This window comes from Varanus komodoensis, unplaced genomic scaffold (genome assembly GCF_004798865.1).
Source record: "Varanus komodoensis strain SLA01 unplaced genomic scaffold, ASM479886v1 scaffold10, whole genome shotgun sequence".
In the NCBI taxonomy this organism is placed as follows: domain Eukaryota; kingdom Metazoa; phylum Chordata; class Lepidosauria; order Squamata; family Varanidae; genus Varanus; species Varanus komodoensis.
Genome location: NW_025335269.1, coordinates 27,741,700 through 27,757,939, shown reverse-complemented (window position 1 = coordinate 27,757,939; position 16,240 = coordinate 27,741,700). Strand labels below are relative to the sequence as shown.

Sequence of the window (16,240 nt, the reverse complement as noted above, 5' to 3'; positions counted from 1 at the left end):
TACCTGAGCAATCAACTTACTTTCCCCTCCCCGCTCTCCATCTCTGCCTCTTTTTAGCATTTAAAGACATATTGGCTGAGGCTGAATTCCAGAGAAAGGAGTTCCTGCGAAAACAAGGTAAAATCAGACAAGCTTTGTTTTTTTCTTGTGGAGGGAAGGCTGTGCTCCACCAGAACAATATACTGTACATTCTTGATATCCATTGGCATCAATGAATGCCCTGAACACTGAGTGTTCCAGTAATCAATATTTGATACGGCTGGATCTTTCGTTTCCCATGAAAGAAATCCATAATGCACAATCCTTTCATGTAGTGCTTTCAACATTCTTGGAATGTATTTCTCTGCCTTTTTCTGGCTGAACTTCCCTCAAAGTTGATTTCTGATATATAGCCAAGCTGCAGTAAGGTTGTGGAACAGCTTTGTTAAGTTGGAGTTTTCTTTTCAAAGTATTTATCATTGTCTTCTTTAGGTTAGGCAATGTAGTATCTGTCAAAAGGAAAACAAACTATTGTGATTTCTTCCCACAATCTTTCCAGAAGACAAAACCTGAAAATATGTTTTGCTTCACATTTCATGAAAAATAAAACTTGGCTTTTCTCTGATTATTAAATGTATCTTTTACAACTCCATTTGGTTTCCTCACACCTTACAATTAGTGGAACTTCAAGATTTGCTTCATAAATTATGACTTAACGTGCATTTTGGCAAGGCCTTTTACACAAACATGTACATCCAAATGCTGCTTATTTCATTAACATTTTTATTAGGATGAGTTAACTTTCTCTCTTTCCTCCAGTTCTGAATATGTCTAGCTGAGCTGTACTTCATTGTTTAAAAATCGAAATAAATAATTGCGTCTGTGCTTTCCTAAGCGTTGAGATTCTGCCAAATTGTCCTCTTCATTCTCCCACTCCATGCCATCTTGCACAGGGCCTTGCTTCCAAAAGGCAGTGCACAGACGGGCGTCTAGCAATGGATTTCTTAGCCCTGGCTTGCTCAGGTCTTTCCACTGAATGTACCAACTGACTCCACTGTAAACACTCTCTACTTAAGGAAGTGAGATACAAAAGTTCTCCCAGTGGAATCTGTGAAAGTTGCCTTGGATGATGTAGTGGTGAACCTCAACACGCATGCATGCATATCCACAAGATATTAGTCCTGCGAATTATAGAAGTGACATTATGGAGATTATGGTGATGCTTCAAGTACTACATGGTGGTAAATCTATGGCCGGTACGTTTACCATCCTGTGTACAAGTAGCAAAGAGCAAGGGCAGCCTCACCAATGCACAGAATCATGTGCTCCATCAGGTAGCAAAGCCGAAAGTACAGTACAGTACAGTGCATTGCAATGCCTTCCCCAGCAGCCCAGTCAGGAGAGCCCATGGATGTCCCTTCCAGCTTGTGCCAGATCCCCGCAGCACTCTCTGAAACAAGATCTCAAGCTTCCCGATCCATCTTACTTAGTGGTTTAGTTCTGGTTTTATTTTTCTCTGGAAATGTAGCAGTTGTGACGTGTGTGTGTCATGTCTTATTTTTAGGTCCTCATTTTGAGGAGTATTTGCACTGGGATGTTACAGAAGACTGTGAGGTGTTGCTGCTCTGTAAGGTAAACACTTTTTTAAAATATGCAGTTTAACAAAACGACTGTTTCCTTTAGGGAAATAAATTTAGGCAGTTTCAATAAACAGGAACCTAGAAGGAAGCTGTGTTTGCCATTCTTGCTTGTTTGTTTGTTCCTGAAACTTTTGTAATTTGGATTATTTGTGGAAACAATAAAGCAAAACAAAGCAAGTCAAAGCGAACAAAAACCAAAACAAGATGGAAACTAAAAGCATATTGACGATGGTCTAGGCTAGCCTTCCTCAACCTGGTGGCTTTCAGAGGCATTTGGACCACAACTCCCAGAATTCCCATCCTGCAGGGCTTTTGCTTGGGAATTCTGGATGTTGCAGTTGAAACATGTCTGGAAGGTACAACGTGGGGAAGGCTGGTCTAGGCATATTTAAGTACATTTACAGCACACATCTCTGAATGACTACTCAGAAGTAAACTAGAATGAGTACAATGCGACTTAGTTCCATGTAGGTTTCTATAGGATTGCAGCCACAAGAAAGGCAGTTAGTTTGGTGGACACTTATTGGACCACAAGTCTATTTGAATTCACTGAGACATATTTCTGAGTATACATGCATAGGCTCAGCTCCTATATTTCTTTATTTACATAGCTTTGTTTTAGAACTAATCAGAGAAGTCAGAGGGGTTTTTTGTAGCTGCTTGTGATCGTTTTAAACTAGAGATGCTTGGAATTTAATTGGCTATGGTTTCCAGCAAAGCATGTTCTACCATTGCATTTTGGCCCTTTGATTTCTATAGTAAAACAAAACAAAACAAATATGTAAAGGAAATTGTCTGACTTTGATTTTTGTCTAAAGCTTACATGATCAGGCAACTCACAAGCAGCATTCATTGAACTATATTAAGCCTCATTCTTTGTCCCTAGCTTGGAACAGATTGTGGCATAAAATTCCTGTAGGTTGGCATATTTTTACCAATCAGGAAGTGGAGCATGTCAGTTGCCCCCCCATTTCTTTTGTTTTTTCCATCTTCCTTTGAACAATAGTTGCTCTTCAAAACAGGGTGTTGTGTTCACTTCACTTCTTCCAGCTGTTAATGGCTTCAGGGCACAGCATTTGTCTTGGTTTGGTTTCTTCAGGAAGAAGGTCAGCCGAAGCTTATGGCATTTGTAGAATCTGAATATTCTACTGAAAGTGGGTGAAGGCACAGCTTAAAAGACAGGCAAAGTCCAAGTCTCCCACCACAGGTTTCTAGAGCATGAGACAGCCTTTATCCTGAAATGCTATAGGTTTACTCAACTCTGTGGGCCAAGCTGCGTGCTTATTTGAGCACCCAAACCTTTCTCCCCTGCTTTCCTGAGAACGAACCCAATTTGGATTGGGACTTTGGTGTTTTGGGAGAAAAGGCTTTCATCTACTTCTGCCTGCAATTTGTGTAGTAAGACTTCACCATCACACTGTTGGGTGGAAACAAAGGAAAACAAAATCTTCATGGAAATTAATTGGGGGGGGGTTTGCACTTTAATCCCCACCCCACCCCGGTGTGCCTGCATGTGTGTGCGTATTGCCTAGTTTCCCATTTTGAGTGAAACATACAGCTCTACTTAATCAGAAACATCCTGGCCTGTTCATTTTCAGTGATCATCAGAAACTATGTACAACAATTCAAAACATTTCTCTTGCTGTTAAATTTTTAACTCACTTCTTAGTCAAAGCGACTCTTAAGGCAGCTAGCAACTTTTGAAACAATTAACACAGTATATGGATTTAAACACAGCCACCCACCGGCATATATGAACCAAGCTTTAAAACAGCATCATGCCATAAAGAATCAAAGTCACTGCAATGCAAGGAAATCCCAGTAAATAATGGAGGCAAAAGTAAGTGGCCCAATGAAGACGAATGTGTAGGGAGTTTCACAAGTGACACCCAGGAAGCCCTCTTCTGCACTGCTATTCACTGATCTCCCAAAGGTAGGCAGGGCGTCAAGGGGAGATCCTGATGATGGGGTAGAGTCACATGGGGGCAGGCCATCCTTCGGAATGTGTTGCCACTTACAGCAGGGAATGTGAGCAAAAATCCAAGAACATGTGGCTTGCCAGATATCCCGTTCCACATTGCTTCTTTCTGTCCTCGTTCAGGTGGCGAACACCAAGAAGGAGACCTTTTTCAAGTGGTACAGAGATGGAGCTGGATATGAGGCGGAACAGCCTGACCTGCAGAAAGGAGTGTGCAGCCTGACTATTCCAAGGGTAGGATGCCATGACTCTCGATCACATGCATAGCGGGCTGTCTCCTTCCTAGGCCCTCATGGGGAGGCATAAAATCACAGAAGTGTGCACTTGCTGGGCATTGGGCTAATTTAGAACTCCTGTGTGCATGCATGTGCGTGTATGCATGCATCTGTTGAAGCTCCAGTGCTAAACTTTTATTTTGAGTTTTCTGTACAGGGTGGGGGTGTGGAGGGTAAACATTGCATGTATAGGTTTGCTTCCTTTTTCCTTTGCATTTTCTCTTATAATTTATATCAATTGGCTTTTACTTCAGCCATTTTGAAATCCTCCTGGAATTCTTGGGATGGGTGGGATAAATGAAGACACAAACATGGACATCTACGTATATTCTGTTAGCACAATTGTATGGATGAGATATTAAGGTATTTGTCAGGGGTGGCAAAATTCAGGACTTGAAAGAATTATTTATTTATAGTATATATTTATTATTTAGTAAGTATTTATTCATTCTATTCCCACCTTTTTTCCTTTCAAGAACTCAAGGAAGCATACATAATCCTCCCCCCCCCACCATTTATTTATTTTTTATTTCTTTAGAATGAAATCTATTGATTGTATAGCCATCAGAGGAGCTAGGAGAGAATTCCTTCTTCCTCTGCAGCCCCCTCTGCCTGCCAGATCTTCTCCAGATGATTGAGAGGTCCTAGAGTAGACTGGAGGATGGTGCCTTAGGAGGAGAGGAAGGGAATGTTTTACTGTGCGAATGAAAATCTGTTCATGCAGCCTTGGATGAACCCTAGTATTTATGCCCCACCTGTACATGAGAATGCTCCCAAGTTGACTAACGATACAACCAACATGGGAAGGCAACCATACAATACATGTCACAATGCAAGACAAGGTCAGATAAAATAAGTCAGTGAAACTTTAGTCAATTAGAACCAACACAAACACACAGCAGGCACAACAGGGATGCCCAGGCAATTCTAAAGTGTGGTCTGAACCTGCCAACTATAGCAAAACTATTCCTACATGGGGATTAGCTGCCATAGGTCTGGCTTTACTTAAAATGGTATCCATGAATTCGAGGCCTAGTTGAAGTTAACTTGGATAATTCCATGGAAAAGGGAGTAGAATCCGAACTGACTGTTGGCACACAATCTGGGAAACTGAGACAGAAGGCTGCAGAAGGAGGAGGGAAGAGTAATTGTGGAGAGGGCACTAAGAAGTAGATAGGAATGTTAAAAGATGCATGCAGGCCACCCTAAATGGAGGTCTAGCAGGGAGTGAACACTACCAAGCCTTACAAAATAGATCTGCTTGATATTCATATGATGGAGGGTACCCAATAGTCTCCTTAAGATGTTTGAGCTTGCCATGTTCCTCAGCCTGGAATTTTGGGGAGCTCACAAAGTGTACTGGAATGCCTTCCTTCTAGAGTTACAGGATGGTGGCTGACCCTGTCTTTGCCAGGAGACCTCAAAGGTTCCTGGGGAAGCCCCGCCATTTATCTCATAAACATTCTCCAGGATAGCAGGTTTGGACATATACCTAAAAAATAAAGGACATGTTGCCGTTAAGTTTGTTGAAATGCATGGCAACCTGCTATCCCTGTGCACTTCTGTTTTCATGAGAGCCATACACAGTGCTTGGTGGGCAGAAAGAGTTTTCTTTGATCAGCTGCAGTGAATATCAGGAAGTCTGGTGGGGTTGCTTAAACTGGCACAGTTTACCACAATGAGGGTTGGCTGGGTTTGCATTTAATACTGTTCTATGATATGGGTTGTTGAATGTTGGGTCATCATGATGTGAAAACTCAGTTATGCTAGCAAACAGTTTCTTAACCACAAACCACCCATAGTGAACCTATGGTTTGTTGGGTTGTAAACTCTGGGTTATTTAAACCATGGTTTGTTGTTACATGCAAACCAAGAAACTGTGGGTTGTTCATGGGTGGTCTCACCAGGCTAAAAAATGATTTTAAGCCAGGGTATATGTCAGTACAATAGCACAAAACGCCCCTCATCCCAAAAACAAATTGGGGTATACAAAGGGATGGGTGAAAAAGGAAGGAAGCAAACACAGGCATTAAGGAAACAAACCACAGTTTGTTCCGTTTTCTGCTAGACAAACTCTGAGTAGAACAATAAAACACAGGTTAATCTGTGGTTAAATAAACTGTATGGATAAACAATGTCAGTATTTTTGAGAAAGTGGTTTGAAAGAGCCATTGTTTCATCTGCTGCTGTCTTATATTTCTTTTGTCTCACTGTCACAAGCAAGTTGGCAGCTACTTGAAACAATGAATAAACTTTGGAAATCTATCGAACAGAGTCAAAAAACAGAGGTGATTCTTTTTTGGAAGTATTTTCAACTTTCTGAGAGAGTCATATTCTGCCACTAGCCTCAGCTTCTCCATTTTATTCATTAGTACTTTTCAAAAGCGAGCCATGATTCCTTCAGTGTGCTATTAATGTAAAAAGTCTGGGGTATTTATTTCAATTTATTTCACCATTTCCTTTTAAACTCTCTCTACCATGCTCTCGGTTATTTACTTGACTTTCAGCTTCACTTATCTAAAAGGCAGCAGAACAGAATGAGCTCTTTTACACTATTTAGCAGCCCTCCTGTTATGCCCTAACCTTTCCAATTCTATTTTTGTTCAATATATGCACATGTCCTATGCATTGTGAGTCTATTATGATATGTTGCAATTCCCATGTGACACTTCTGTGTTTTAATTACCTCACTTGAAATGTTTGATCTTTTGACTAAGTACTCTTGATTCTAAAGCATCCATATTTTAAACAAAGAAAAAGTGCCTCTTTGTTGCTTATAATAAGTAGAGTTTGCAGATTCGCAGCCCAGTCCTAACCAAAGTCACAATCTAGTCAAGACTAAGCATGAAGCATGAACTCACTTTGCTTGCACTGAAATCAGTGGGACTTTAAAACTGTTTTGCTTGGCTGGCTTATGCCCTAAGTTTATTCAGATATCAGGCACATTGATTTCAATGGGACCTACTCCCATGATCATTACTCTCAGATTGAAGCTGCAATCTTAGATCCACTCATCTAGAGGACAAGCCTGCTGAACTCAGTGAGACTTACTTCCGAGTTGACCTGCTTAGGATTGCGCTGTTATTCTGTTCTGGTTATCCATATATAGAATGGGTATAAAAATTGGCATTTTTCTACTACTGCTTCAACACCACACACGCTTAATGCTATTATCGTCTCTCTTTCAAAAAAGAATAGTTCCTTGAACTTTACAAAGTTAATTGTGATTTACACTGATTCAAAATGATACCTTCAGAAGGAAGTTTGATAGACAGCTTAGTTAATTTTAAGTAGTAGATGTAAGTATATGAATGCAATAATTCATTAGCTGTGCTCTCACCTCAATGTCCTCTCATGTCATTTCTGTTCAGGCAGCATTCAAAGTAAATTTTCTTTCTGTTACAGGAAATGTAGCAAGTATGTAAAATGTCTTTCCTTGATTTAAGTTGCACAATAAGTATGTCATATTTTGCTTCCAGCTGTCCAAAAAGGATCAGGGTGAATATAAGGCGACCCTGTCAGATGACAGAGGCCAAGATATCTCTTCGTTGGATGTATCAGGAAAAGGTAAAGCTCCATGTGTTCCGTATCTGGCCTGGATAGTTAATCATTCTTTCAAACTATGGGAAAATACATCCTTTAATGACACTAAACAGAACCAAAGAAACACCTCTGAAGTGGAAATTTTTAGAAATTCTGAAGCATTTATAACTGTGAATGTTTTCTTCTCTTTCTAACATGATGGCATTTATCCAACCTTTTTCATTTTTTAATAAGTTTCAGCAACAACTGCAAGAAAAATAATAAAGAACTCCATCTCCATAGATTTGAATATATTAATTATGAATAATCTTCAACAAAAGTAGACCAAATATCCATGCATAGATCCATGGTGTCTCTGTCTGTCTGTCTGTCTGTCTGTCTCCAAGAATGGTGTCTATATGGCACCCATTCAAATGTTGAATGTGTCTTTAGGTCCTCAATCCATTGCATTACAGTAGGTGAGCAATTATCCTTCCAGTATCATAATATTGATATTTTAGCTCTCAAAGGGGCACAGAAAATCCATGATCATGTGTTAATTTCCAGGAAGCTGGTAGATAATTTTGAAGTATGTATACAGCAGTGAATATTAGTGTTCCACTGTCAAATGTATCTATATTATATTATCCCCAAAAGAGGAAACTCCTGGACATTTCCAAAACATATGATTAAACGTGGGATGTTAGCTCCAGCACTTAGCTGACTTAAACAAACACTTTTTAAAGAGATACTATAGCAGGCAATAAGCACAAAGCAAAAGGGTTTTTTTAATGATGTAACCTAAGATTAATCAAAGCTTCCGATACACATGCTAAAGTGTCAATGCATTGATAGATCTTGTGTATCATATTTATTAACTGATAAGACATATTTCTGAACATGGATCATGGTTGATATAATTGATAGCCTCAGTAAGTGTTTGCAATCGTGGAGGCACCACAGAGTTGTAAAAACTGCAGGGTTAACCCCAGATTCTGACAAATGCTGCAACTGCAAGTATTGCCATGCAGCCATAGCAGGCAAATGCCATTTGGCACACAAATCCCAAAAGGACAGAAACACACCACCAAACCCACTGATTAATCTGAAGTAAAAACCAACTATCCACCCACATTTGCCACAAAAACATTTTCTTGCCAATCCCTACATCTTTATTTTACCTTCAAGTCAGTTTAACATGAAAAATGGGTGACTATAACTGCAGCGAGGGCGGCCACATCATGACCTATGGGGAAGACTGACATGATGCACAACATTTGCTGATACATCTGGTGAAATACTATACAGGTGCATAGAATGCACCATGCAGAGCAATGTTGGTGTTTTCGGGCTGTCTCCACCTTGCAGCCTTTTCCTGGGTCATCTTACTGAGAGCCTCAGCAGGTCCAAGAGGCCAGTGATCCATGTGCACCACAACTGTCCTTGATTCAGCCTTTCTGGGTCTCTCCCAGAATGTTTGGCTGTGGGTTTTGATGGGGTTCACACCCCCACAAAGCATATTAGTGAGATACTGATGAATGGACAGGCTGGGAGGGCTCCATGAATAGACCCACTTGCTGAGAGGGCTTCAGGTCATTTTAAAACGCATCACTCCAGCCTGCAGGTGAGTGGCAACCCTTGCATGTTTGCTGGCACTGAAAGGGAGCGAAGTGCTCAATGGCAAGGTGCAGACTTTCTGCTTCAGACGAAACTTTCCCCAAAGCTTTTCACCAGATTTGCCAGCCAGGGAGGGCTACTTTCCAACTGGAAGTCTGGGACAGTCTGGAGAAGGAGGCTCTTCTTTTAAATAAGGCAACGCTCAGGGGCTGGATCCAGGACTGTCCTGCAGCCTTGTATCACAGAGTGTTCATTTAAATGCTTATGGCAGAGAAGTCTGTGCCAGTAACTTTCCTTTTATTTCCAAGCTGTTCTGTGTTTCCAAGTAAAAGCTTTATTCCCTGTGAGACAAATTGTGCTGCTGTAGTTTTGTCTTGCATTTATTACTTAATAAAAGCAATTGCAATAATCACCAGAATCAGTCCCAGTGTTAACACCTCCAGCTGTTGCCCAGGTTAGCAGTGGACTGTAAATGCAGAAGTAAAAATGAGCTTGCACCAGAGTCCTGCTGTTTCCTAGCAGGATTCTGGCATGACTATATTTCTCAAGCTGACAAGATGCTGTCTCCCCATCTTTCCTCAGTGTATGACGACATGATCCTGGGACTGAGTAGAGTCAGTGGTGAGTAACTGCTATTTCTGCTTGGATACATATATGGTTAACCTGTTAGCAAATAAAGGAGCCAGTTGTCACTGAGAGTGGAATATCTCAGGTGAGCCATATGCTCTTCCAGGTGTGTGGTTAACATTCCAAGGAGAGTTCTGACTTTAATTGACATTATTAAACAGGAAGAAAATACGATGCCACCGTGACTTGGGACAAGGCAGGTTGTTAGGTTTCTGAGACCTGTTCTTTATTCACTTCACTATTGATCCAAGTCACTTAACGAGAGCATTTCAAATAATTGCATCGGTGCAAAACCTTAGTCGTCTAGGGTAGAACTATGTGTGTCATCTTATACATCAGAAACTTGAGGAATATTACAAGCATTTTCCAGCAAATCCAAAGAATTTAGGAGGCCCATTTGAAGATGATAGAAATACGTATGTCAGGAGAATTATTTCTGACTTTTATATTCTGATGCACTCCTTCCCTTGCTTCCCATGCTATGTGGCTAAACCTCAAAACAAGCCTATTTTTGGAAAGAGGTACTTGGACTTTTATTAGGGACACTGGCTGTGGTGCGCGCACCTCCTGTCAGATCACAGACACGCACATGAGCGACGACCTCTTTTGGCAGGACTGACAGTTCAGATTCCAGTGATGAGGCAGGTGCATGGGAGGCCACCTGTTCTGGTGGGACTGACTTCTCAGACTTGGACAAGGGCATTGTTTTGAAATGGTCCCAGCCCCAGCTGCAGCTCAAGGTCTTCAGACTCTGCAGGGTTTTGTTATGGGAGAGATTAGCCCAAGGGCAGATGAGGGGACCAGTCAACCCAGCCATGGGAATGAGGAGGAGCCTCCTGAGGAAGGAGGTATGGGAATGGGTCATTTTTGGAGCGGGAACTCCCACCTCCTGATGAGGTAGACCCAACAGTTAGATGTCGCCATCGCAAAATGGTCCAATGAGCAATGTGGTAGGAGGAGTGAAGGCATGCCTGGCTCCACAGCGCTCCCCGCCCCCCAAGAGAGAAATGCAGAAGGATTCATAAGGAGAGTTTTGGGTAATGAATGATAGAAAAGGGTCAATATTTCACTTTGTGTATGCTCAGAGACTTGAATATGAGAATAAAGGCTTTTAGCAAAGAAATGCTGGTGAAGCTGATCTTGCTTGGAGGGGATGCATGATGCATGATGATGCAGAATTTTCTGGCCTTTCCTGTTGACATTTTATTTATTTATTTATTTATTTAAAACATTTCTATGCCGCCCCATTCGCCGAAGCCTTGGGGCGGCTCACAACATAATCCTTTTCAAATTCAGGTCAGGATTAACAGATTCCAAATTTCTGAGTTCTACCGCCTCAATATATGCAGATGATGAAATAAAAATTCAGTATATTGTCTTTTTTTAATGAAAAATGCTTTAAAACTTAAATTGTCTTTAAAAGTAAATTAATTGCTTTAATTAAACACATGGGGATAGGTAAACAAACCTACTCTTTACAGTCCTTTACCAGAAGTGCTCCTGGGGGCTGCCATTTTGCTGCTTTTATTGACTGAAAAGGGGGCTTTGTCAGTGCAATGAGCTCTACTGAGCTCCCCCTTTGCTTTTTTCCCCCAACATGCTGATTGAGGTGATAACATGGGATCTGAATAATCATGTTTATGCCTGCAGGCAAATCTGCTTCTAATCTGAAGATCCACTGCACTCCAGAGGGAATAAGGCTACAGTGCTCCTTGAAGTACTACTCAGAGGAAATGAAAGCGAGCTGGTATCACAGGTAAGTGCAAGTCCTGTATGGGTTCGTCCAGTGCTTGTGGACAAGCATTTTGGCACAGATGCAAATACGGGAGCTGAAGCTAGTGGGGAGACAGCTTTCCAGTGCCCCTCTCTTAACTTGCTCGAAAAATTAGTGACATTCTCAGGTAACAGGAAGAGAAATGAGCCAATCCCCTTTTCCATGCTCTCATCGGCACAGCTGGCAGTATTGCGCACGAATCCCTAGTCAGCCCTGAATCATCCCAGCACTTTGCATAGCAGGGAGCATAAAACAAATCCTAAAGCCAGCATACAATCATCCACTCATTGCACTGCAGGGACTCTAACCCAACTTCGCTCTAGAGGTCGGCGCGGTTGAGTGAGCTGAAGCTTGTTCACTGAAGCAAAAGCCAACTAACTATATTTCATTCTTTTCCTATTAGGCCCTTTATCATCATTAGGTCAAATTACCTGCGTTAGGACTAATTTTTTAGCTGATCAAAGAGAACCTAGCCATTGTATCACGGAGTTAATGAACGAACATTCCAGGGTGGTGGGGGGGATAAGCAGAGGTTATCAATATTCTAACCACAGAGATAACTAGTTTGAGATGGCAATACTTGGGAAATAATAATTTTTTTAGAAAATTGTCTCAGCGCTGGGCATTTCTCCATTCCAATTCCAACTGCATCATTTCAAAGCTTAAATAAGATTCACAATGTGCCTGCAGACCAATCATTGTTTCCAGGCCAATTCTTCATTCCCCAACCTCATTCTGCAGTTTCCTAGTCCACTGGTACATCGCATCAACTCCCTCCAACTATTAAATAGAAATATGAAGCAGAAGAACATGAAGATGGTTTATGTAATAAAGTTAACTCATACTTCATCAACACATTTTGAAGTAGCTCACATAAACAAAATAATATATTGCTTATCTATTGAATGTCTAATTTTTTGTATAAAATCAATAAGAAGATAAAACATAACCCTGCGACCAAGATAGCAGTTGTTTCTTGCACAACCCCCTCTTTTGCCTTGGGCACAGTGTGAAAGCCCTGCAGTCACACAGTCCCTAGCTATATTGGGGTACCCATGCCAGAAGTATAATTTTGGTTTTGATGGGGGAGTTGGTTGATTCCCATGTTCAATCCCTGGCACCTTCAGTTAAAAGGTTCAGGTAGCAAGCAGTGGGAAGCAGCTTTACTGGAGAAGTTGGAGAACCACCACCAATCAGATGGACATACTGGGACAGAAGGGCAACTGGTCCGCTCGGGCATGATTGCAGTGTTCCCATGAGGATGCAATCACAAGCATCTGTTTCTGTTGAGGTCTGGATTATCGCCTCAATATGGGCAGTTTGTGATTTGAGCAGTCCAGCTTCACACCTGATGATGTTTCCTTGACCTAAAATGGTGGCAATTTCTGAAATGTTTTTGAATCCGAAGCTTTTGTTTAAAACACTGACAGGGTGAAGAATAATATGCTAAACCTCAGAAATGAAAGTAGTCAATGGGGAGAAGTGGGGTTTTTTTGGGGGGGGGGTTCTTTATCACATGATGTTGCAATATGGTTCAAGATTTTTGAACCTTTGGATGGGGTCATAGTAGGACCTCTGCAGATAAAGCAGGAGATCGGTTTCACCAGGTACCCACACCACTTCCTTTGTGTTTAGGTGCAGGCAGGCACAGTGGCCCATGACCTCAGAGTCGGGGATTAATTCTTTGTTTGGGCTCCTGTGTGGCTAACTGATTTATTCCCCAGCCCTCCCTCAGCTTCATTTATTGCTGTGAAGCTCCTCAGTCCTTGGATGTTGAGCAGAAAATACAATATGAAATGCAGTGCATCAAAAGTTATTGGTTAAAAACCAGTAGTGGCTCAGTTGCATAATAAAATCATCCTAGTTATAGAGCCTTCAGCAACTCAAGATGAAATATGGGATTTTATTGAAGTTACTCGCTACTAGCAAACTCAGCTGTGTTTTCTTCCTTTGTGCCCCATATGGCTGGAAACAGTTAAAGATATACCTTTCATCCTTCAGAAAGGAAAAAAAGTTGTCTTACACTTAATTTTACCATTGTCCCATCTAGCTCAGAACCACCATCATCATGGACTAGTAGAACTGGAAGAGGCCATGAAAGCTATCAAGGCCATGCTGTTGTAGGACACCAATTTACATCATCCCACTCAGATGGCTGTCCAGTTTTGCCTTGAATGTCCCTAGTGTGGGAGAACCCACCACCTCTCTAGGCAACTGTTTCCACTGTTGTATTGCTCTGACAGTGAGGAAACTTTTCCTGATATCTAGCCTGAATCTGGGTCACTGCAACTTGAGTTGAGTATTCTGTGTACTACACTCTGGCATCATCAAGAAGAGATCTTGACCTTCCTCTTTGTGGCAACCTTTGAAGTACTTATAGAGGGATATCATGTCCCCCCTCAGTCTTCTCTTCTCAAGGCTTGAACATGCCCATTTCTCTCAGTGTCTCCTCACAGGGCAGTGTTTCCAAATCCTGGATCATTTTTGTTGTCCTCCCTTCGACCCTTTCTAATTTTTCGGTGATTTAACTTTCTTAAATCTTGGTGCCCACAACTGGACACAGTATTCCAGGTGAGGTCTGACTGAACTTCTTTCAATCTGGGGACCAAACTCCATTGGGATTTCAGGGACAGGTTACAGAGGGATGTAGGGCTGGAGGCAAATGGTGTGGGGCTGAACACAAAAGAGGCAGGACCAAAAATATGAGGCACATCAGTAGGTGTTTAGCATAACGCCAGTAACTAAGCCTTAGGAGAGGCATTTTGACGTTTCAGGTTGGGGGGAAGTTTCACACAAGCTGGGAAATCACCAAAGGACCAGTGGATGGGGAAAAGGGGGTGGGGCCAGGAAAGGAGCCATGGTCTTCTGGGAAATCTAGGTGGGCCAGAGCAGACTGTGGTCTCAAGCAGATGGAACGTGTCCTCCAGACTGGAGGTTCTGCACCTCAGGACTACACTCATTGACTGTGGCTTTCCAGGTCTGAAGCAGGAGTCTTTCCCAGCCCTCCCTAGAGGTCCCAGGGATTGAACTGAGGACCTTTGCATGCAAAGCACATGCTCAGCTGCTGAGATGAAAGCTTCTATTTCTTTCCCTCCATTCCTCTCCTGCTTGTATTCATAAAGCCTCGGCTAATCTAATCAGACATGTACCTGCTTTTGCTTGCTCTCCTGTTGGGTGCTCTTTCATCTCCCCTCTTTCTCCTTCCCCTTGCTGTCACTCCTCCTCAACTTGTCTCTTTGCATATAACTCTTATTTTACTCTGAAAATGCAATGCACATCTTGAAAGCACTATAAATGATAAATAGCAGAAGTAATAGAACCCTCCCTGGGTGACAGATGTTCTTCCTTAAAAAAAATCTTTTTAAGCTTCATGTAGATTATTAAATTGAAATATGAATAGACCAAAAATAAGCATAAAATAAATTCAAAATGGAATAGAAGGATGTCATAGGTTTTAAGGGGTGGGGGGTGGGGAGAAACAAAGGTGAAACTTCACTCTCTAAAAAAAGATTCTTCCAGAAGTGATAAAATCATCCTCTGAATTGGCCTCTATGACAGAGATGGGCAGCTTGTAGACATGCAACTGTTTTGGCTTACAATTCCCATCAGGCCTCACTGTTTGCTATGCAGGCTAGAGCTGATAGCCCTTAGGTAGAGTTCTCTGTAAACTGTATCTTGGGTTTCTTGGAGCTGGAGTTGATGATGAGAGAGCAGTTGAATGAAAGAATTGATCTGTTCTACACTAACCTCTGGTCCATGGTTCTAGTACCATATGGCAGGTATGCTTTGATTTGCAAATTTAATTGTAATTCCTAAGCAGATAGTTAGTTTTCATAATCTGGCCAGGAGTCCAGGCAGGGCAACTAGAATGCATAGGTTCTGTTCTTTTATTTTGTGACCTCGCTGGTGCTGCCAACATCCTCCATCATCCCTGGTCAGCACCCTCTGCCTTGCATTCCTAACAAATGGGAAGAATCAACACGAGAGAGTATCTGGAATGCACTTGTAAGCTTTTAAAAAATAGTCTTGCGCAAGTCTATGGCTATGGAATTTGCATAAAGTCTTCTTCTGGTTTACCATGTTGCTATTAAATGTGTAGTTGAGCTCATACAGCTGCATGGCATACCTTGGAGCTGAGAGCCCTGAAACAAGACAGGCACTGACTTAAGCCCAGTTGGAGAAAAACTCCTAGAGGATGCAGTTGAACCCTGGTATGTGCACACAGTCAGATATATTCAGGGGCAGTGAGAGAGACAAAGAAACCTCTCTGCCTCTATCCAATGTGCAGTTTGCTTCCCAGGCCTGTGAGGTCTATTCCACACTGGCCCCAAGGATGTCTTAGTCCCATCTGACATCTGTGGCCAGATATTTGCTAGGCGCTTTCAGGAGAAGGTCTCTTGCATCTGTCAGGGCTCAGATTCCATGGGTGTAGCAGCTGAATCAGGGAAGTACCCAGTGCACAGCCTAGTCAAGTTTTCCTGTATGAGTTTCAGTTGGTACAATCCAACTGAATGTTGGTGGGATTCCTGTCTAGGTTTGTGCAACCACGTCCATATGGATCCTTGGCCCTCTTGGATTATAAAAACTATCGGGGAGGGAACAGCCAACTTGGCCAAAGGACTGATCATTGCCTCTTGGTCCAATACTACCTGAATCATTTGGTAGTGAGGCCACTTCTGAAGAAAGCCTATAGGATCTCAACAATTTTAGACCTGGTGGTAAATAATCCTTCCCTCGGCAAGGTGGCCAGCAAGTTCAGGCACTCTTGGATGAGTGACTATCTGGATCCATATTAATTGGGATCCAGGCTGGATTTTGGCTTGGAAAC

The 16,240-nt window shown here is 42.0% G+C and overlaps 1 protein-coding gene across 1 annotated transcript in view; it reads left to right on the top strand.

The window, feature by feature from the left end:
• The window catches only part of MYOM2 (myomesin 2), a 107,937-nt gene that overhangs the window by 82,472 nt on the left and 9,225 nt on the right, over positions 1 to 16,240 (top strand). The window contains exons 27-32 of the mRNA XM_044419180.1: positions 58 to 117; positions 1,544 to 1,611; positions 3,721 to 3,831; positions 7,352 to 7,439; positions 9,594 to 9,632; positions 11,289 to 11,394. Of these exons, the coding sequence (XP_044275115.1) occupies positions 58 to 117; positions 1,544 to 1,611; positions 3,721 to 3,831; positions 7,352 to 7,439; positions 9,594 to 9,632; positions 11,289 to 11,394 (472 nt within the window). The remainder of the gene's footprint in view (positions 1 to 57; positions 118 to 1,543; positions 1,612 to 3,720; positions 3,832 to 7,351; positions 7,440 to 9,593; positions 9,633 to 11,288; positions 11,395 to 16,240) is intronic.